The sequence below is a fragment of the Globicephala melas genome, chromosome 1 (genome assembly GCF_963455315.2).
Source record: "Globicephala melas chromosome 1, mGloMel1.2, whole genome shotgun sequence".
In the NCBI taxonomy this organism is placed as follows: Eukaryota; Metazoa; Chordata; class Mammalia; order Artiodactyla; family Delphinidae; genus Globicephala; species Globicephala melas.
In genome coordinates this window covers 152,142,399-152,164,108 of record NC_083314.1, presented here as the reverse complement: position 1 = coordinate 152,164,108, position 21,710 = coordinate 152,142,399, and the positions used below count along the sequence as shown (strand labels likewise).

Below are 21,710 nucleotides of genomic sequence, written 5' to 3'. Positions count from 1 at the left end.
TCAGTTCTCAGGAGCAGAGCTCAGCTCTGGAGAGCTTCGCTGAGGGTCTCCGCCTCACTCGGAACCCCCTTGCCCTCCATCCAGAACATCCCGACCCTCGGCAGTGTGGCAGTGACCATGGCACTACACGGCTGCGATGAGGTGGCAGTTGCAGGCTTCGGCTACGACATGAGCACACCCAATGCGCCCCTGCACTACTATGAGACCGTGCGCATGGCAGCCATCAAAGAGGTGCAGGGCTGGGCGGGGGGCAGCCCCTGGGCAGGACGAGGGAGGGCTAAGTGCCAGCAGGAAGGACAGCCTCTGACTGCGCGTGTACAAACGAATGGCCAAGGGACGAGCCAGCTTCGGGGCTGGCTGCTTAGAGCTCCCTGGAAGGCATCCATCCCTGCCCGCAGGCCTCTGCCCACCAAGCGCCCTTCTCCCTGAACTTCCCCTCCCTGGCCCTCTCCTTGTCCTGGTCCAGCCCCTGCCTCCTCCTTGCTGCTCCCCAGCCACCACATGCCCATCTCGGAGCAAGCTCACAGCCCTCCTCTCTGCTTCGATTCTCCTCTTCCCTCAGAGGACCTCCTCACCCCCTCAAACAACCCACAGACATTACCTCTCCGTGCCAGGATGCCCCCATACCTCCTCCACCCTTCCCCGTGGCCAAGCACTAAAGTTTTCTAGCACCCAGAGTTGCTTCCCGGGTGATTCATATGTTCAGGTACCTTAAGTTCTCCCAGTCAGCTAGCCTCTCCCGGCACCTGTCCCTTCACAGCAAGAGCCCATGTGGAAAATCCAAGCGCCTCTTACAGCACCCTTCGCTTATACCACTCATCTCCCGCTGCTCCCAGCCTGGACCCTGGGCATCTGGAGCTTGTGCTTTGAGCAGCTTCTCTACTCCTGCATCTGGGTGGCGAGGGTTCTTAGTGTCAATCTCCCGGAGTCCGAGCAGACTCATGGTTCAGCCAGCGCTCATCCCTGCTCATCAGTCTCTCACATGCCCATCTCCAACCCCACTGCACTGTTCAGGCCTTATGCTCCCCAAAGCTCCCTCCCTCCCTCCCTCCCTCCCCTCCTCCACCCCCTCCACCGTGAGAAAACTGGAGAAAACTGCAGCCCCAGGGGTGCTCTGCCCCTTCGCCCTCCTCACTCCCACTCACCCTTCACCCCTCGCAGCCGGGCTTGCCCCTTCACCTGACATGCCTCCCACCAAGTTCACCAGTGACTCAAGGCTGCTGAGTCCAAGGGACACGCATCAGTCAGTCCTGTCGTTTCTGATCGCTCTGAAACACTTTCTGTGTTGACCGGCCCTTCCTGAGACGCTCTCCTGCTTGGACCCTTGAGTCGGTCATTTCAGTGCTGCTCCTGTTTCCCTCGCCAGGCTCTCTCATTCTCTTCCTCTGTGTCCTGGATTTCGGTGCGTCCCTTAAGAGTCAGCATTAGCTAGGGCTCCATCCTAGAAGTCTTCTCTTCTCACTCCACATGTTTCCCAGGAGATTCACATCCCCATCCTTGGCTTCCGTTCCCATCCATATTGTCTTAGGCTTTTTGGGTTCATTCAGTCGGGCTCGAGTAATTTCGAGTTATTTCAAGGAAATAAGAGAGACTTGGGAATCTCTTGAGAAGCCAGAAATAGCCTTACAGCTGGGCCTCCTGTTGCCTGGAATGGGGTTCAGGAGTGGAAATCTCATCTTGGGTCCGGGAGAGCCCCTGACCTGTCTCAGCCCCTCAGCAGTGGCTCCAGCCCTGCCTCATTTTCACCAGGACCCTGGTGGTCTCTCTGTCTCTGCCTCTCTTCACATATCTTCCTGCTGCTTCATCCCCTGCCAGCACCCACTGCAAACTGCTCTCACTGCTTTTACCTGCCCCCTGGCTTCTGTTTACTCCTATGTTTGGTCTCTTGCATTTTCCTTTTATATATACTTTATGTAAAAGTTTTAGGCAGGAGGTGAGAGGCCGCAGACGTAGGCAGTAGCCGGATCACGAAGGGCTTTCTCTGCCACGGTAAGGAGCGTGGACGTTGCTCTGAAGGCAGGAGGGAGCTATGGACCAGTTTTAGGCTGTAGATTAGCATGCAGTCGGGTCAGTGTGGCTGCAGCGTGACCTAGAGGGTTCCAGGCAAGAACAGAAACCAGTTGGGACACTGTCTCAGCAGTCTAGGCAAGAGATGAAGGATCCTGCACTGGAACTGTTCAGTGCTGATGGGAAGACAGAGGTAAGAAATGGTTAGGATTTTCAATCAGCAAGGCCTGGAGGTGGCCTCCATGCAGGAATGAGGTGGAAGGACACCACCTTCCCTGAGGTGCCCTAGTGGAGGCTGTTCCCTTTCTGCCACCTGCCACATCTCAGTTGTCAGGCCATTGCCCCCGCCCCCCTTCCTCATCCTGTAGAACCGTCTGGCTCTGAGGCTCACGGCATCTGCTGCACCACCTCCACGAGGAGTGCTGAGTGCTGGCGATGAAATCAAATGGCCTGGGTTCAGAGCCTGGCTCTGTACCTTCCTTTCCTTATCAATACAAGGGGTAATGTTAGGCCTGGGAAAGAGTCGCTGTGATGACGTATAGAAGAGGCCTGGCCATGATACGCGCCCATACGTGTTAGCCACTGCTATTAATATTAATTTTTTCACCCCTACTTACTCTTGTTACCTCTCAGCACCCTAGGGAAGTCACTGAAATGCTGTTGCTTGGATGTAGGGTCCCTGTTGTCACATCAGGGTGTCTTCAGAAGGCAAGTGAACCATTCTGTGCCCTGGCCCCACCGTTGCTTCACCTCCACCTGACTGATCAGTCCATTCTCCAGGCCCAGTGAGAGCCTGGGGATGTGAAGACAGTGGGGTGAGGACCGAATGCCGGCGGGCTATGTGAGGGGTGTCAGAGGCGTTCATAAAGGAGGAGAGGACTTCCCTGGCGGTCCAGTGGTTAAGACTGCACACTTCCAATGAAGGGGGCGCTGGTTTGATCCCTGGTCGGGGAACTAAGATCCCACATGCTGCGCAGCGCACCCAAAAAATTAAAACAAAACAAAAAACATAAAGGAGGAGAGAGAGTAGAGAAGGGTTAGAAGTCGCAGGGTTGGGGAATTCTCTGGCAGTCCAGCGGTTAGGACTCTGCGCTTTCACTGCTGACTAATATCCTGTAAGCTGTGCGGCGTGGCCAAAAAAAAAAGAAGATGCAGGGTCGTGGAGACCAAAGGAGGGAGTGCCTACAATGTCCAGCACTGCAAGGAAGTCCCGGGAGATGTGTGCTGAGAAGTGGCCGTCAGATGCACCAGCCCCGAGGGACTGGGCAGGAGCCAGAGAGTGAAGTGGGCTCACGCAGGAGTCTGCCATGGGAGGGAAATCTGGGCTGGAAATGAGGATCTGGGGGTCGTGAGCACAGCTGCTTGTTCAGATACAGGGGAGGCACGGATGAGGTTTCCCAGGGAGATGACAGAGGAGGACGTGCAATGGTCAGGGCAGAACCCCGGGGGCACAGACATAAAGATGGGAAAAGAGCTGTGAGAAGGAAGGCTCCTCTGCGAGCGTGGTCTCTGCATCCAGAGTCAGGGGTCCTGGTGAGGCTCCCAGAATCCTGCCGCAGCCCGGGGACAATGCAGGCGGCGTAGCGAGGAGAGCACTGTAGGCTTCTGCGCTGTGTGCGCCAGGGAGAGATTGGGAAAAGAGCGCCAGAGAGGCGGCGTTGCCTGGTCCAAGAGAGAGATGCGTCCAGGCAGACTTTTTTGTTTACTCTGTTATTACGAACTTTGTCAAACACCTTCAAAGTATAGAGAGTAAAATACTGCACTCCCGCGTACCGTCACTCCCTCCCCCAGGTATCCCCCAGCACACAGACCTAAACCTTCCTCCCATGCCTCCCCTCCCCGCTGGTTATTGGGAAAGAAGTCTCAGACATCGTATCATTCCAGCCATAAACATTTCAGTAAATTTCTCTAAAAGATAAGGACGATTTTTTTCAATATTATACCATTATCGCACCTGGAAATTTAACAGTAATTCCTTGATATCATCAGCTATCCAGTCCTCTGCTGACCTTTCAACCCTCAGGGACTCCCAGTGGGTGTTCTTGAAACTGACCCATCAGATTGGTTACTTCTTCCTGGGGAGTGATGCAGGCATGGGTTAAGTAAAGAGGTGTATGAGTTTCTGTGCTCGCTTGGATCTTGGCCCTGCCATTCTTCCATGCCTGCATTTTCTTTCCTGGAAAATCTAATTTCATTCAACACATATGTCCTGAGCACCTACTCTGTGCCAATCAGTCCCTGCCTTCAAAGACAGACAGTGAGCCAGATGTCTGAATCTTCAAGGAATGAGGGTGAGTCACCCGGTGGTCTGCGACATGGACGGGCAGTTTGCAGACGGCTGAGGAGAATGCCAGGAGTCAAAGGAGCCAGAGGTTCAAGGGAGTACACAGGGGCAGTTGTGCAGATGCAGCAGCAAAGAGTGAGGGAGAGCCTGCCACCTCCAGGCACCATGAGTGTGGGTGTGAGCGAAGAAAGAGCATGTCTGGGGGATGCTGTCCTTGGGGGCAGCCAGGTTTGTGGTTAGCACAGGAAGTTGAAGGGGGTGTTCAAAGGAGACGAATATAGGAGATTTTGCCCAAGTTTCAGACTGAAAAGATTTGGAAGGTTGGAGGAGGTTGACTGGGTCAGATAAGGACCAGATAAGAGCTGTTAAGTTCTCTACACCGGTGTATAGTGGCTGTGACCATCCTAGGGTGAGCCTCAGCGCTGACGGATGCAACAGAGCGGTCAGCTGTGTCCAAACTGTGACAAGGCCATTGGCTTTCGTCGTTCCTCTATTCATTCAATCCTGTTTCATTCTTTGAGAGACTCAGTCATCACAGCTTCCTGGTGAGAGCACTGGGGAAAGGAGAGAACCTGAGCCTGGGTGCAGTCTTCCGCAGGAAAGCCCTGGAAGGCAGCGTCTTCCCTGCAATTTTCATATTAACCGTAAGATGAGCCTCTGGCCCCCTGGCTCCTCTGGTCTGAGAGGCAGGATTTCATTAGCTGCCCCCAGGCCTGGAGAGTGGATTGCAGCAGGCCAGAGAATGACTAAGCCGCCCCACACGGTTCCCTTTCCAGCAGGGCCCAACCCCAGGCCTGGGCCGGACCTAAGTGACTCACATTGCCTGACCTCAGGGTGCCTAGGACCTAGGGGCCCGGAGAAGCCGCCAGGCAAGGACAGGTGGAAGGAGTGAGAACAAGGTTGGAAAGCCTACATGTCTAAGACTTGGAAGAAGTTAAGAGGCCGGGAAAAGGGGTTAGAAGGTTATTTCCTCCAGGTCCTGGGAAGGGAGGAGGGTGAGCTGTGGCACCTCTAGGGCAGACCTCCCACAGTCAGAGCATCGGAGGGCGGTGGTCGGAAGAGGGCGTGGAGCCCTGGGAACCTGCGTTCTAGCAGGGCCACATCCCAGCAGCCACGTGGGCTGCCCAGCTGACCACTGCTCCATCTTTCCTTTCAGTCCTGGACGCACAACATTCAGCGAGAGAAAGAGTTTCTGCGGAAGCTGGTGAAAGCGCATGTCATAACTGACCTAACCAGTGGCATCTGAGGTGGACCCAGCACGCGGCCACAGAAGTCCAGCCACCGCCACCTGCCCACTTCATTGGCCTCGGTCTGGCTCTGCCTGAGAGGTGTGGGAGCCTTCAGACCCAGAGAAGGACAGTGCCAAGTGGCCCCAGGGGTGGTGAGGCCTTGGTGGGGCAGCCAGAGTTGTGTCTGCTCAGAGCCCAGCCTCAGAGACCAGCACTAGGCCTCACTCTCAGCCTGGGTCCTTGAAGCCAGAGGGCCAGGAGGCCACTGGCCATGCCCAGCGGGCCCAGCATGCAGGAGGCGGACATTAGGCAGCAAGGCTGCTGCCAGAATCATTTCTCCAATCAGTGTTCAGTGTATTATCATTTTGTGAAGTTGGGGTGGGGGGAGGGTAGGGATAATTTATTTTTCAATAAGGTTGGAGATGTCAAGTTTGGTCTACTGACCGTGCAGAAGACCCACTAAAGGGCCCCTCAGGCAGTGGTACCAATGGGCTCCCTGTAGAGTGGGAGTGCCAGGACTAGCCTGTGCCCTGCTCTGGGGCTACAGGGAGATGGGCAGGATCTCAGGCCAGCCCCTTCCGGCTCATGACACTGTTTGGCCTTTCTTGGGGAGCAGATGAGATAGTCCCACTCAGCAGCCCCCAGCTGTCCCACAGAGAAACGCTGGAGCCATCCTTTAAGCCAACAAGACGCCCCTAGGCTTGAGTGGAGAGAACTTCAGAGCTCGGGCGGTGAGGCCTGGCCCAACCTGATGGGAATGCCCCTCCCCCCCCAGCTGCAGCCGACCCAGAGGACAGCGCCCCAGGCCTGGGGTGACAACGTGGCAGCTGTTCTGGGTTTCAGCAGTGAGACTGCCAGGTCCTTGGGTTCTGCCTTTAGCCTGGACGAGAGGGAAGCGAGGCTCAAGGACTTCACCCAGGCTGTGGCAGGCATCCTGAGCAGCCATCATGGAAGCAATAAAGCTCTGCCCTGAACCTGGCCTCCTCTTGCTTCCTCTGACTTTCCTGGAAGAAACGGGAACCTGGGGCCTCAGCAAGTATGCTAAACCCAAGGGCCATCTCTCCAGCCCTCCTGGGTCCCTTTCACTTCTCATGTTAGCTACAGGACCTGGGTAGCCACCTAGGGGCCTTCTGGAGCCTCTCCTGTCCTATAGCCGTCCTGCACCCTCTTTGCCTTAAGAGAGGCAGTCTAGGGGCATCAGGACATGCCCCAGAATCTACCCTGCTGCCTCCTACAGGAGCCAGAGTTCAGGGGATTGAAGCACCACCCCGTGCACAGTGCCACTGGGTCACCACAGCCCCAGTACTACAGGGACAGAGGTTCCTGCAAGCACAGGAAAGTTGCACGGCCGGGCCCCCAGCACACAGACCTAAACCACTCCTGGCAGCTCCACTGAGCCCTGGAAAGACACGCCCTCCCCCTTAGCACACAGGCACCCGGTCTCCCCTCAGGACCCCTCTTTCTGCACAGAACAGGAAGGCACAGCCCATCTCTAGGCCCCCTCTGGCAAACATTATTTTATTATTTTTTTTAAAATTTATTTTATTATTATTATTTTTTAAAATTTTATTTATTTATTTTTGCGGTACGCGGGCCTCTCACTATTGTGGGCTCTCCCGTTGCGGAGCGCAGGCTCCGATGCGCAGGCTCAGCGGCCATGGCTCATGGGCCCAGCCGCTCCGCGGCATGTGGGATCCTCCCGGACCAGGCCACGAACCCGTGTCCCCTGCATCAGCAGGCGGACTCTCAACCACTGCGCCACCAGGGACGCCCTATTTTATTATTATTATTTTATTTTTATTTATTTTTGTCTGAGTTGGGTCTTTGTTGCTGCGTGTGGGCTTTTCTCTAGTTGCGGCCAATGGGGCTACTCTTCGTTGCGGTGTGCGGGCTTCTCACTGTGGTGGCTTCTCTTGTTGCAGAGCACGGGCTCTAGGCGTGTGGGCTCAGTAGTTGTGGCTCGCGGGCTTAGCTGCTCCGCTGCATGTGGGATCTTCCCGGACCAGGGCTCGAACCCATGTCCCCTGCATTGGTCTTAACCACTGCGCCACCAGGGAAGCCCCTCTGGCAAACATTAGAAAGGACATCCCAACCTTACCCCCTAGAGCCCTGGAATCTGCTCTGTCCCTTCCCCAGCATTCCCAGGCATGCCTGAGAAAGGCCAACGCACTCCTGCCCCGGAGGCCATAGGCCTGGGAGTGAGCTTCCTGCCAGAGCTGCCACGTGGCAACAGGTGGGGCTGCCTGGCCCCGTCACCTCTTACCTGACATCCCAATCCAAGTGCCATTCCCTCTGACTTCCCACGTGCCCCTTTACTGCTGCGCTTTGTGCTCAAACAGAAGCCTCCTCAGCCGAGGGGAAAGTGCGGCTCTGACGGAGGGACAGGGAGACCCAGAAACTCCCTTCGATTCTGCTGTAAACAAGGCCACTATGATGCAAACTCCAGTGCTTCCTGTGTCCTACGTGAATGGCGCCCCCTGGAGTTGTGCAGGGCATAGGCTGCATGCCAGCAAGCAGCAGCCCTGGCTGATAAAGCCCTGGGGCAGAACCCACCCCCCGGGGCAGCCAGCTTGGGGAGGCAGCAGAACACAGAGCTGCTCACCGCCTGGCCTCCTGTCCCACAGGGGTCCTGCCGAGCCTGGGAAAGTCTGGCTTCTAGTCCCCACGACTGCACATTAACTGCCCTCCCAAAAGCTGCGGTTCTCCACCCGGCCATACACCAGAGTCACCTGTGCAGATGTGGAAAACTGCACATGCCCATTCTGATTCAGGTCTGGGGTGAGGCCCAGACTCAGGTAGTTTTAAAAGGCCCACAGGTGGTTCAGACGCACAGCCAGGGTGCAGCTGGCCCACACATGTTCCCTGAGCACTGTCAGCTTCACCCACGGCTTCCAGATGTCAGTTGGTCAACGATTCCCAAATTACCATCTCCAGCCCAGTTCTCTTCGCTTTGCTCCAGGCTACGAACTCAGTCACTTCCTGAACATCTCCACTGGGATAATCCACAGGGCCCTCCAGCCCGGCACGTCCAACACTGAACTGATGAGCTCCTGCCCCCAACCTACCCCTCCTTCAGGAGCCCCAGCTGCCAGAATGCGTCCCCTCCTCCCGGTCACCCAGGCCAAAGGCATGCCATCCTACTTCCTCACCCCATCCAATCAGGCACCAACTGAGTTTTCAAAAAGATGTGTTCCTGAAAGAGCGCACAAGGCCCCGCACTCTCCCCACAATTCAGCTTCAGAATCCTCTCTCCCGCAGCAGCCTCCTGACTACCTCCAAACCACCCTCCCCACCACAGCCAGAGCCAGCCGCTGACATGCACGTTGGATCACACCATTCTCCTGCCTGAAACCCTTCAGTGGTCCCCAGTACCACTAGGATGAAGTCCAGACTCCCTGTTAGGACACACAGGATCTGGCCTTTCCTTACCTCTATCCATGTTACCCATCCAACCTCCATCCCACCCACCAGCCAAACTGCCATAATTAGGCATCTGAAATACTAGCCTCCAGCTCCCACCTCAAGCCTCAGTGCAAAAGTTCCTCCGCCGGGACCCTCCCCTTCTTCAGCCCCTGGCACCCACTCCTACCAGCGCCGCTGTGCCAGGCTGAGCAGCGGTGTTTGCAGGTGTGTCTGTACTCCAAGCCCCAGGCGGCAGCGGAGAGAAGCGGCAGCGGAGGGGAGCGGCGGCGCCACAGGAGCCGGGTCAGACCGTGAAAGCCCCAGCGCAGTCAGTGCCTCTCGGACTTAAAGAATGCAGTGGGTCTGTTGGGAGACGAAACTAGCGGTGGATCAGAGAGAGCATCTACTGCAGAGCGGCCAGCCAGGACGGCGGGAACCCGAAGGCCGGTGGGCCAAGGCAGGGACCGGCCTGTCCCCTCCCTCTCCCGCCCCCTGCCCGGCCTCCCAACTCCCTACTCCCAGTGTCTACAAACTCCGAACACTCAGTGTCCATGCCGCTGCGCCGCCTGGGTTCTCCACTCTGTCCTGGGGGCCCTTCCCAGCATCTCCACCCCACCCCACCTCGGGGGACCTAGTGGAGCCAGGGGGACCAGATTCCAGAGGGTGGAATGGCCAGGTGAGCCCTGAAAGGTGGGGCGGGGCGGGGGGTGCTCGGGCCCCACCCCAGGATCCGGTGACGCCGGGGCTGGAATTTGACACCGGACAGTGGCGGGCATGAGGCTGCTGAGGGATGGAGTTGGGCCCAGCCCCCAGACACGGTCCACGGGCTCCACCAGCAGCAGGTCCCTCGGGTCCCAGCCCTCGCTGTGTCCCAGACCCAGAGCCCTGCACTTGCGGTAAGCCGACCTGTTTGCCCACCTCTCGTCCCAGCCCAGGGGCTAGAGGGAGCAGCCAGGGTCGTCCCCCTCCACTCCTTTCTTACATCCTCCCTCTCCTGGGCCTGCTGCGCAGCTCTCCGCCCCTCCCAGCCCCCCGCAGTCCCTCTTGTCGCTTGTTGGACTGTGCTAGCCCTGCTGGCCCGCTGTAACGTGAGGCTTCCGCTGCTGCTACAGGGCTCAGACCAGCTGCCAAGCTTTTGGCTAAAAGGGGCACTGCCAGGTGCACAGCCCTGGGCATGAGCCTTTCGAGCTGCAGGGGAAAGCCCAGCACTGGTCCCAGGAAAGGTGCCTAGGAGAACACAACACAGAACCCCCGGGGTGAGTATCGGGGGCTGGTAGATGGGGAGGAAAGGCAAGGGCTGGAGGACCAAGTGGCCCCAGATTGCCGGGAGGGATACGTAGGGCCTGAGCTGCCTACGTCCCAAGAGACCTGCTCCTGGGCTCCCCCTAGTGCAGGGGGCCTTTAACCCTGCCTTGCCGGGCTTTCCCTCCATCAGTGAGAACAGTCACTAGCCTGGCTCCTCAGGCCCGTATTCCGTTAGCCGAGCACACCTGGCCCTGGAGGACCTCACCAGGGAGGACCAGCCCACAGGTATGCAGACATTCTGTGTGCTCGGGGGTCGGGGTGGAGGTGACTGCTGGGACCAAAGAGCAGGCCAGCTAGTGAGGGCTCATGAGGCTCCAGAGAGGTGTTTGGGAGTGCCAGGCAATGTGGGCTCACAAAACCTGGTGGGACTCCGAAAGCCCAGCTGGGCTCAGGAAGGATGGTTCGTGGGGGAAACTTCTAGGAGCAGGGCCAGGCTGCCAGATCCAGGGGAAACTGGAAGGGGTACAGACCTGGACCAGCTCTCAGGGTGGCTACGCTCGCAGAGGCCAGTCTCGTGTAGAAGCAACTCCAGGGAGTTGCTGGGGCCTGAGTCTAGCTGAAGGTAGGGGAAAATCCCACCCCCCGTTTGAGTCCACAGGCTTGGCAAATGCTACCCCCTGGTGGCCATAGGGAGCCATGGCCCAGGCCTCATGTTCCTAGAGGGCTCATCACCCTCCACCATCTGCTGGGTGGGCAGCACAGGCTGAAGCCTGGGCCTCACTATCATCAGATAACTCAGGTCAACCAGCAAGCACCCTAATTTTCCCCCAGGCCACAACTTCCTCCTCTGTGGCATGGAGAGAAGGCTCTCTGTGAGATCAAGGAAGGTCCCCTTCCCCGCACGGCTGCGTGGGTCTACCCTTGCGACCTTAGATAATTGCTGAGCTTCTCCGAGCCTTGTTTGCTCATCTGGAGAATGGGGATAACACCATTTACCTCATGGAGTTGTGAGGTCTGAAAGAGGGAGCAGGTGCAAAGCACCACGAAATAGGTTCTCCATGCAGCCACTTCTGCTGGGTTGAGCCCAGCTGCCCAAGCCCCTTGTCCCTCATCTGGAGAAGCTGAAGTGGAGAGATGACCTGCTCAAAGGATAGCTCATGTCTCAATGTTCCAAGCTGCCTCAAGAGGAGGGTGGGGGAACAGGTCAACTACGGCTGATGGGAGTTCCTGGTGTTGACAGAGATGGAGCCTGGACGTGGAAGCCCTTCTGTGCTGCCCCTCTGGCCCCGGCCTAGGCGGCAGGTGAGTGGTTCTCCCAGTAACTCCCACCTGGTATCGAAGAAGGGTGGCTTGACTAGGGAGGGAGAGCAGGGCTCCCTGGGCAGGCGTCAGAAGTAGGTGGGGGAATGGTCAGGGAGGGGCCAGGAGGAAGGAGGGAGGTCAATGCCCTCCGGTGGTGATTCCTTACCGGGGCTCCCCGGGTCAGCTGATCCATTATCCTCCAACCCGAGCCCTTCCATCCGGCCCCAGTCCCTCCCTGCGCCCACCAGGGTTTCCTCCTACCCCCTGAGGCTCCACCTCGTCTCTCCGAGCAGCCTGCCCTGTGGCCTACCCTGGCCGCTCTGGCCCTGCTGAGCAGCATCACCGAGGGCGAGGCCTCCCTGGGCCCCGCGCCCAGCAGCCCGGTCCCCCGAGAAGGCCCCGCGCCGGCCCCGGCGCCCCCCGCGGGTCCCCTGCCTGGTAGGTGAGAGGGCGAGGGCGCGGGGCGGGGCGGGCTGGCCGGGGACCCGCGCGTGACTGCGTCTCGTTCCAGGGGGCCGCGCGGCCGGTCTGTGCGGCGGAAGAGCCCGGCGGCTGCCGCCCCCGCCGCCCGCGCCCTCGCCCTCGCCCGCTGCCCCCCGAGGGCCCCGCGCTGCGCGGGCTGGGGGCCGGGGCGGTCGCGGGAGCCGGGGGAGCCGCGCGCGGGCCGCGGGGGCGCGGGGCTGCCGCCTGCGCTCTCAGCTGGTGCCGGTGCGCGCGCTCGGCTTGGGCCACCACTCCGACGAGCTGGTGCGTTTCCGCTTCTGCAGCGGCTCCTGCCGCCGCGCGCGCTCCCCGCATGACCTCAGTCTGGCCAGCCTGCTGGGCGCCGGGGCCCTGCGGCCGCCCCCCGGCCCGCGGCCCGTCAGCCAGCCCTGCTGCCGACCCACGCGCTACGAGGCCGTCTCCTTCATGGACGTCAACAGCACCTGGAGGACCGTGGACCGCCTCTCGGCCACTGCCTGCGGCTGTCTGGGCTGAGGGCTCACTCCGAGGGTGTGCAGACGCACCCTTACCTGTGGGTCTAACTGCCTGGGACCGGCCAGGGGCCTTGGCCGGAGACGGAGGCTTCAGCCGGGTGAGTGACGGACATCAGCCCTGCGGAGATAGAGGCACGACTGACCAGCGGCCCCAGGGCTCTCACCCTGCCGGCCTCAGCCCCGCAGACCCCAGAAACCTCAGCTGTGGAGACCCGAGGACCCACTGCGCACAGACGCTGGCAGTGACCAGGCCATGGACCCAGGACTCCTCCTCTGGAGAACCCAGATGTGTCAAGTCGCAGCCTCAGCCCAGGCCTGGGGGGACAGATCTGGAGACACGTTGCAGTTGTGTTGCTGAAGTGCCTGTGCTGGAGTGGGCCTTGGACTCACTCGTGGGAGCTGGACCCCTATTTATTACTTCTAAGTTATTTATTTACTTCTGTGGTTTGTCAGATCCTTTGCTGGGCTGTGGGGGCCGGATGGAGGTCACTCCCTGACCATCCCACTCACAACTTCAGGCGCACTCAGCAGTCATAGGCCTGGCCCGGGACTGCCTGTGCCCACCCAGCAGCTCTGGGAAACGAGGGGCATGGAACACAGGCAGAGTGAGTGACAAAGGTGTGTTCACCGGTCCCAACAGGCCAGCCAGCTCACAACCCCTGCACAGTCCCCAGCGGTTGGAGCCTGGGGTTACTGGTGGAGAAAGCCATACCCTTGAGCCCTCTGGCATGCTGCGAGCCTTGTTTCATGGTGAAGATGCAGAGAATCATATATTGCCCCACCCCACTGTCACTGATCAGAGTCCAGGGCACCCTGACAGGTGCATAGACTGCCTGTGCTTGCAGATGGCCCAGCACGGGGAGCTCACTACCCACATTCCATGAAACAGCCCAAGTCAAGTGATGAAGAGGCTGAGGGTGGGGAAGAGGGTGCAGTGGGAGGCTGGTTTGGGGGGATGAAGCACAGAGCATCATGGGGATAAGAAAGCAGGAAAAGACTGAGGGTGCCTAGAGAGACCTGCATCTTGGGTAATGAACAAGGATATTCACTTATCCATTCAACCGATATTTATTATTTTATGTCAGATGCTGGGTAGACAGCAGGGATACAGAAGTGAACCCATGATCTCAGCTCTTAAGCTTAAACCATGAGAGACAGACAATAAATAATTTACATAAATAATATTTAAATTCAGTTTGGCAAACAGTATGAAAAGGACAAGCAGCTAACAGGTACACACTCTCATCTGGAAGGAAGAAGAGATTAATGCTGACCCTGGCCTTCCACACTGTCCCCGAGTCATATCTCAGAAGTCAGTGCAATCCCTCTGAGCTTCTGTGTGTGTCCTGTGAAAACTTGTTTCCTGGGCCCAATGAATTTGTCCTATATGATTTTTTTCTTTGCAAATAAGATCAGGATATGTGTTTGGACGCATGCTGGGTCTGAGGAACCATGGGACATCCAGAGGGGTCGTCAGGAGGCAATGGGCTGTACTGGTCTGGAGCTGAGGAGGCAGGTCTGGGCTGGAGATTGATTTTGGCAGCTGTGAGGACAGAGGCAGTAGCTGCAGCCAGGGGTGCACGAGGCACCATGAGAGTGAGGCAGTTGAGGCTGGGATCCCTCAGGCATTTGACCGCATTAACCAAAATTCCTTCGAGCTGCCTAAGTGCCTGCCCGCTTTGGCACAGGGGCCCCCTTCTCCCAGGCTACAGTGAGGAGCTGGCACGGGCTCTCTGAGGGCTGTATGCATTCCGGGTCACGGAGGAGAAACAAGTCTGTGCTTCCATTCTTCTGTGTTCGCTGCCCCAGTTCTAGGTGCCCCCAAAACTTTGGTGCTCTCGTGCTGCCCTCAAACACCCCCTTGGCCCTTCTCTCTGCCTCCAAACTGATTCAGGATCTTCAGTCGCCAACCCCCACCTCGAGCCAAAGAAAATGGCAGCAGTGCCATACAGTTTGGAGGCACCTCATGAAGGCCCGGGCCCTGGTCCTGGCTGGGGGTGAAGGGGGGGTTCTGTCAATTCCAGGGTCATTGCGACCAGGGAGCCCCTGCTGGAAAGACTCGAAAGCCTGGCAGAGTTCTCAGACCCTCCAGGCCCTACCCCTTAGTGGACATCTGTGCTCTCAGAGCCACTTACAGGAGATGGGTTGAAGCCACGTCTGACAAGGCTCAGAGAGAGAGCCAGGTCAGAACTCCAGCCAAAGACGCTAGCTCTCAACACTCCCCAGATTGTCAGTCCTTGGGGAGTAGGGTCCCCCCAACTCAAGGCTGCATTCTGGGCCCCAGAGAGATTGTGCCCGACAGCTTACAAAATTGTGGATGAAACAGCAGCTTCTCCAAAAGGAACACATTCCCGCAAGAACTAGTCTCAGTCTGCAGCCCACAATGAACCAAATCCCTCTTAAAAATAAGTGAAGCTGTTTTCCTCAAACAAGTTGCAGAGCTCCTCTTCTCTGCCTACAGCTTAGCAGAGGCCACCAGGCACGTGACCTCACCAGGTAGAGCACTTCTGCTCCTCGGGAGCCACAGGTAGCTCTAGAATCTCTTTTTTTGGCTGCACCACAAGGCTTCCAGGATCTTAGTTCCCCAACCTGGGATAGAACCCATGCCCCCTGCAGAGGAAGTGTGGAGTCCTAACCACCGGCCCGCCAGGGTGTTCCCCAGACTCTCCATTTTGACTGTAGTCTGTTTCATATTTGCAAAATGACGTTGCCCACTTGAATGATCTTCCCAGAACTAAGGTATGGTCTCCTCCAAAGGGGTATCAAGTCACCACCTCTTGCAAGACAGAAAACTACAGATGACTTTGAAATTACAGTTTTTCCAGCTTCAGGGGTCACCCAAACATCCCTCTAGATTAGTTTCATCCAGGAATCAAGGTTCGGGGATCCATGCGCTCCTCCTGCCCCGGCCAATGGCGTTCCTCCTCTCTTGTCCAGGGACTGCTGCATTTCCCCCAGCTAGAGAGCCCGGAGAGTTCATGTGGACTGGCTGCCTAACCGAGGCCTCATCTTGAAAAGGAAAGGTAGGGTAGAAAGCTGAGAGATCAGAGAAAAGATCTAAGAGAATTTGTGCCATGTGAGATCACTTTTCTTGTTCACAGGGGTGGTGCCTAACCTGTTGTGGAGTTGTACAGTCCTTACGGAAACTGATGAAAGCCAAGGATCCTCCCCACCTCCCACCTCCCACCTCACTGCTGAAAAAAACACCAATGTGTAAATCTGGTGGACAATTTGAGGGAGCCCACAGACTTTCCGAAGCTCATTCAGAGATTCCGTAGGAGTCCATGGCCCTTGGGCTTTCCTGCCCTGTTCTGGGTACTATTATCAATGTCCTCCTGCAGCTAGATTAGTTCCTCTGTCTGTGCTCAGGTTCCCATATCAGGGCTCTCTGTCTCCATTATGTACAAGCCTCCCTATGCTTCATCCTTTTTCTACTGAATGTCTTCTTTCCCTCTGCAATTTAAACGCACTTGAATATATCACAGCATAAAAAAATGACACTGTGATTACAAATATATAAATATCTAATCGACTTCCACCTCTCCTTCACTAAAAGAGCTCTTGCTGCGGTCCCCAGTGGCCTCATCATTACTAAACCCACAGGCCACTTCTCAGCCTTTAGTCCTTTGGACTCTCAGGGGCGCCCAACTTTGTCAGCCCTCTTGGAACACCTGTCTTCTCTTGACTCTCTATTCCATACTCTCCTGGATTTTCTCCTACCCCTGCTCATTCTCAAACTCCTTTTGGGTTCCTTTTCCTTTCTCTGCCTCTTAAGTGTTCGTCAGGGCTCTGATACAGACCTTCCTTCCCCATCTTACTGTCCCTGAGCAATGTCACCAACTCCCATGGTTTCAGTTACCGCCTCCAGGCTAATGATGCGCTCACTGTACCTCCAGCTTAACCTTTCTCCTAAGCTCTGTCTGTATTTCCAATACTTCTGTCTGCGTAGCCTCAGAAACCTCAAACTGAACTTACCTGCCCTAGATGTCTTCCATTCATTCCTTCAGATGCTCTCTCCACCCTTCTCTACCTGCTCTAAGCCCCACATCGATGAGCTTCCCTGCTCTCCAGCCTCTAAGCCTCCTCCAGGGTTCCCTCCCAAGTGAGAGACAACCTCCAACCTCCATCCAGGGACACGAGTCAGAAACTTGGACAACAGCCTAGACTCCCTGAGCTTTGTCACTTCCCTTTTCCATTAGTTCTCAGATCCTTAGATCCTGCAAGCCCATCCCACTTTCTCTCTTCCCAATGCTATTCTGTTGAAGTCTTCCTAATTTGTGGAATGGTTTATTGCTCATCCTCCTAACTGGTCTCTGTCTCCAGCCTCAACTCCCTCCAGTCATTCTCAGCCCTGTGACCTTTTAACATTAATTGAGCACTAACAGTAGTGCCTTGGGCCAGTTATAGGGATTCTGAGGTCAGCTAGAAAAATGTTCTACCATCAAGGAGACCACAGGTGGAGGTGGAGGTGGGGGAAGGGCTGCCCGTTTGGCAAATAAAAACAGGACATCCAGTTAAACTGGAGTTTCAGAAAGTATGTCTCATGCAATAATTGGGATATACTTATACAAAAAATGTTAATCTGCTATTCAAATTGAACTGGGTGTCCTGGATTTTTTCTGGCAACCCTAGGTGGGGGTAAACAAGTAAACAGAAAATGCAATCAACCACCCTAAGTCTCCCAGTAGAAGGATGGCTAGGGTACAGTTATGTATGTCAGGGTCGAGGAGGATTCTATACTCATAAAGGGAAAGGAATCATTTCTACCCAGATGGAAGGGGCAGAAGAGCCAGGAAAGTCCTTGTGAAGGAGGTGGTACTTGAACTGGGCCTTGAAAAATGAAATATTTGCACAAGGTGGATAAGGGGCATTGGGCCTGTACTGGTTGTCCTTTATCGCCTTCATGGCTTCTTAGCTCTGAACTCCCCCTTCTCACTGGCCATGCCCTCTCCAGCAGGGTCGGGACTCAGCCTTGGGCAGGAGTGGGAGGTGAGGGCCTCTCCCTTGGGCTCTATCTCAGCCCTAGGACTCTGCTACTCCTGTGTTCTTTAGCGTTCTCTTCGCTTCTTACTAGCCAACCCCTCATTCCTTCAATCCCCTAGTACAGTTTAAGATTTTTATATTAAACTGTCCCTGTGTGCTTACTGTGTGGTTTCTCCTGACGGGTCCTTGTCTGACACACAGCCTTCAGCAGAGGCAGCAGCATGAACAAAGGCAGGGAAGAGCCAGCAATTTCATGTAGAATTGGGGGAGGACCCTCATCAAGACAAAAGTCAGATCATAAAGGCCCCAGAGTGCTACACCAGGGAGCTCGGACTTGGTCTCGGGTAGAGCCACTGAAGGATTTTAGGTGTGACTGCCTAGAGACTTGTTTCAGATGAATTACTGGCTGCTGTATCTAGTTTGGACTGGAAGGGGCAAGGCAGGGGGGCACCAGTTAGACCTGGAGCAGTTAGGGCTGTTCAGGCAACAAATGCTAGTACCTTGACCTAGGGCAGAAGCAGTGCCGAAGGACAGAGAGATGTGAGGCACGATCCACAGGACTCGGTGATGAACTGGCTGTGAGGACCTGATGAGAGGGAGAGTTTCCAGGAGTCCGGCCTGGGTGACTGGTAAGAAATATAGGGGATGTAGTATTTTTAGCCTGTGATGGGGGTAAGGTGTGGGGGAAGTCATAAGTTGGGTTTTGTAATGTGTTCAACTTGAGGTGCCCGTGACACCTTCAGAGGGCGAGGAGGCTGGCAGCAGCTGGGTCTGAGGGTCAGGAACTCAGGACAGTCTGGACCAGAGAGATGTGGGAGTCACAGATCAAAGGCAAGGGAGTGGTGAGATACGCAGGAACAAGAGGAGAAGCAGAGGCTAAGGCCTGGAGACCCAGCATTTAAGGAACAGGGAGAGGAGGAGAGACAAGCCTGTGAAGGAGACCAAAAGGGAGGGACCAGAGTGGTGGAAAACAACAAAACAGAACAAAGGGAGGGAGTGGTCAAAGGGGCCAAATGCAGCAGAAAAATCAAGTCACATAAGGACTGAAACTGCCCGTTGGGTTTTCTGGCAACATGGTGGCCTAGAGACTCAGGCTAAGCTTCTTGCTGAAAACAACTAAAAATACTAGACAAAACATATAGTTTTAAAGATTAATGTGTCCGTGAGCTGGCAAACACATGAGAAATGTTCAGGCATGAATGAGTGAATGGATGGATGGATGAATGAATGCAGGAAACTACAAAAGTAAGCAAAGCTCAGTAGCTGGTGTTCACCTTGAAGGCATTTTCCTTACCTGGGGGACCTGGGAATTGGTTTGTAAGGGCTCCATGAGCTTATGGTGGGGGTCTACTTGGAACATTCTCCATAAGGCCAGCACCCCAAAGGACTATGCCCACACTTAGGGCAAACTAGAAATAAACCTTCCCCTCCTTTTCCTAACCTCTTTCCCTCAAACCAGGGGACTACAAAGAAGTTGCCTGCAATTAACTTTAGTACTAAGTGGAAAGGGGGCAACCTCCCCTGAGAATTCTTAACTACAGGAGGGCCCTCAATTCACACTGTTTTAGAAAGCTGAAAAACTTCAAACTGGTTAATTTGTCATGGACATGGATTGCTAGTGGTTCCAGGTGACCAACAGAAGCTCCTTCTCTTCCTCTCCTGGGCTTTGGAATACTTTCCTGAATTTGGGGACCCCCTCCCAGGGTTGTCACAGGTTCTGGCCCCTATATGTCCTATTCTTATCTCTCAGAGGAGAGAAGAACCCATCTGTAACTAGTTCCCAAAGATTCATTCCCCAATTGGCTCTAAGCTATCCTGGATTGCCATCCATGTCTCCTGGAAGTCCCCTTTGCTCTGGTACCCAGAAATGCCCCCAACCCTGCCTGGGGCTCACTTCAATCTGTCTGTCCTAGGTGAGTTTATAAAGCATGTTCAGGAGCCACTGTTGGTGAGACTTGGCTTCTTTCTCTGCCAGGGGAACCCCCAGGCACCAGGAAGAAGCCCTAGATTGGAAGCAGGGAGAAAACTCACTTTGACAAAGTTGTGGCCTCTGGGCCAAACCCTAGTCATACACCATCACAGCTTGTCCTTCACTGCAGGAATTACTGTTCTTGTTTTTTATAAAGTGAGTTTCAGAAGAAGTCAAGGTCTTATGGCTAGAAAGAGGCAGAGACAGGTTTTGACCATAGGCCTAAGTCCAGAATTGGTTCTCTTAACCGTCCCCCCATCCCCCCACCTGCACAATGAGATCCCAGTATCAGGGCCAGACATTTCACACCCCTATGCACAGACCTGGAATCAGTTACTTTATTTTGACTTCCTGTTTCCTCCTTCCAAATCCCCCCTGCCTCTACTCTTTCCCCTTCAATGTATCACACTATAGATATATTTTTCTAAAATGCAAATCCAATCATCACTGCCCACTTGAAACCCCATGATGGTTTCATATTGCACTTAGGATAAAGTGTAAACTGTTCCCAACTGAGTCTACTGTTCCCAACTTGTCTTTCCAACCTCATCCCTTCTCCCTTCCTCACCCCCACAGACATCCCCTTAAAGCGAGCACAAATTACTAGCTATACTTCAAACAGTTTCTTTTTTTTTTATAAATTAATTAATTTATTTTTGGCTGCATTCGGTCTTTGCTGTGTGGGGGCTTTCTTTTTATTTTTATTTATTTATTTTAAAAATTATTTACTTATTTATTTTTGGCTGCGTTAGGTCTTCGTTACTAAGCGTGAGCTTTCTCTAGTTGCGGCGAATGGGGCTACTCTTTGTTGCATTGCGTGGGCTTCTCACTGCGGTGGCTTCTCTTGCTGTGGGTCACGGGCTCTAGGCGTGCGGGCTCAGTAGTTGTGGCTCATGGGCTCTAGAGCGCAGGCTCAGCAGTTGTGGCGCACGGGCTTAGTTGCTCCAAGGCATGTGGGATCTTCCCGGACCAGGGCTCGAACCCGTGTCCCCTGCACTGACAGGTGGATTCTTAACCACTGCACCACCAGGGAAGCCCTCAAACATTTTCTTAATAAAGATTTGTTGAATGACTAGATTCCCACTGGGCTCATGCTTACCAGATAATCAAGCTCCCTCCTCCCCAGTCTCTCGCGGTGTTCTTCAAGCTCAGATCAAGTTTCTCCTCCTCAGGGAAGCCTTCATCCACCTTCTCAGGCCTCAGCGGCTATAGCCAATGCCAGCTTCCTCCACTGAACACAGAGTACAGAGGTCTTTTCCCTTTTGATTTTTTTTTTTTTTCCCTGCTGGGAAAGCTGGCAAATGTTAATGAAACGTGAGGTGGAGGAGTAAGGGGTAGAGACTGCTGGGGTCTGTGGCCAACCAGATCTGTGGCTGATCTCTGCTACCCTAGCTGTGTGCCCAGGGACAAGATAAGCTCAACTTTCCCCAACTTCAGTTTCCTCATCTGAAAATGGTGAATGAAAATACCCACCACAGAGTTGTTGACAGAATTGGACCTAAGGGGGACTTCCCTGATGGCACAGTGGTTAACAATCTGCCTGCCAATGTAGGGGACACGGGTTCGATCCCTGGTCTGGGAAGATCCCACATGCCCTGGAGCAGCTAAGCCAGTGCGCCACAACTACTGAGCCTGCGCTCTAGAGCCTGCAAGCCACTACTGAGGCCGCGTGCCACAACTACTGAAGCCCGCGCACCTAGAGCCAGTGCTCCTCAACAAGAGAAGCCACTGCAATGAGAAGCTCGTGCACCGCAATGAAGAGGGCCCCCCGCCCCCCACTCACTGCAACTAGAGGAAGCCTGGGCGCAGCAACGAAGACCCAACGCAGCCAAAAAATACATATAAATAAATTTAAAAAAAAGAATTTGGACCTAAGGTATGTAAAGTACTGTTCCTAGCACTTAAATGTGAGCTATTCTTATTTTAATTACTCATAAAGAGACGTTGCTCCCAAGAACCCGATGAAATTCTCCAAGCACTGTCCATGGTATGTGGTTTCCCAGTTGCTCATTGGGTGGCCCCGAGAGCCATCGTTTTTTATTCCTGAGGCGCGCCAAGCCCCCTTTATTCTCAGGGTAGTGCGGACGCCTTCCCAGACGGCCCCCTTCCTGGGCCCCAGGTCGTGCAGCCAGCGAAGCACCGGAGTAACCTCTGCCCCCCCAGCACCCCCTCCCCCCGCCCCACCAACACGTACCTTATCCTCCAGCCTGGGTTCCCAGCTCCACCCACCGGCCCCTTGAGTCACGTCCTCCTAGGAGGCTGCCCCGCAGCGCCTCCCGCCGGTCGGACCTGGAGTGCCTGTTGGCCGCGGT

The 21,710-nt window shown here is 55.4% G+C and overlaps 2 protein-coding genes and 1 long non-coding RNA gene across 7 annotated transcripts in view; 2 read left to right on the top strand and 1 right to left on the bottom strand.

The window, feature by feature from the left end:
- Window positions 1-7,289, top strand: part of ST3GAL3 (ST3 beta-galactoside alpha-2,3-sialyltransferase 3) — a 238,146-nt gene extending 230,857 nt beyond the window's left edge. The window contains exons 10-11 of one of the 5 annotated variants that reach the window (XM_030866421.3): window positions 85-231; window positions 5,448-7,241. In XM_030866421.3, coding sequence (XP_030722281.1) covers window positions 85-231; window positions 5,448-5,537 — 237 coding nt within the window. In that variant the 3' untranslated portion in view covers window positions 5,538-7,241. Of the gene's footprint in view, window positions 1-84; window positions 232-5,447 lie in introns of all 5 variants that reach the window. The other 4 variants (XM_030866409.3, XM_030866440.3, XM_030866431.3 and 1 more) reach the window with 4 other exon arrangements.
- Window positions 1-21,699, bottom strand: part of LOC132597980 (uncharacterized) — a 33,724-nt gene extending 12,025 nt beyond the window's left edge. The window contains exons 1-2 of the long non-coding RNA XR_009565541.1: window positions 21,593-21,699; window positions 12,483-12,564 (exon numbers count right to left, since the gene is read on the bottom strand). This is a non-coding gene — a long non-coding RNA (uncharacterized lncRNA). The remainder of the gene's footprint in view (window positions 1-12,482; window positions 12,565-21,592) is intronic.
- ARTN (artemin) lies at window positions 9,612-17,660 on the top strand. Its single transcript, XM_060306456.1, has 5 exons — window positions 9,612-10,178; window positions 10,358-10,452; window positions 11,408-11,469; window positions 11,763-11,907; window positions 11,981-17,660. The coding sequence occupies exons 3-5, from the start codon at window positions 11,410-11,412 to the stop codon at window positions 12,445-12,447; spliced, it is 672 nt and encodes a 223-aa protein (XP_060162439.1). The 5' UTR covers window positions 9,612-10,178; window positions 10,358-10,452; window positions 11,408-11,409; the 3' UTR covers window positions 12,448-17,660.
- Window positions 21,700-21,710: the final 11 nt, after the last annotated feature.

Coding starts and splice junctions, on each gene's coding strand:
- ARTN (XM_060306456.1), top strand. CDS start 11,410: ATGGAGCCTGGACGTGGAAGCCCTTCTGTGCTGCCCCTCTGGCCCCGG. Junction 11,470..11,762: donor GGCCCCGGCCTAGGCGGCAG/GTGAGTGGTTCT, acceptor CTCTCCGAGCAG/CCTGCCCTGTGGCCTACCCT. Junction 11,908..11,980: donor CCCCGCGGGTCCCCTGCCTG/GTAGGTGAGAGG, acceptor GTCTCGTTCCAG/GGGGCCGCGCGGCCGGTCTG.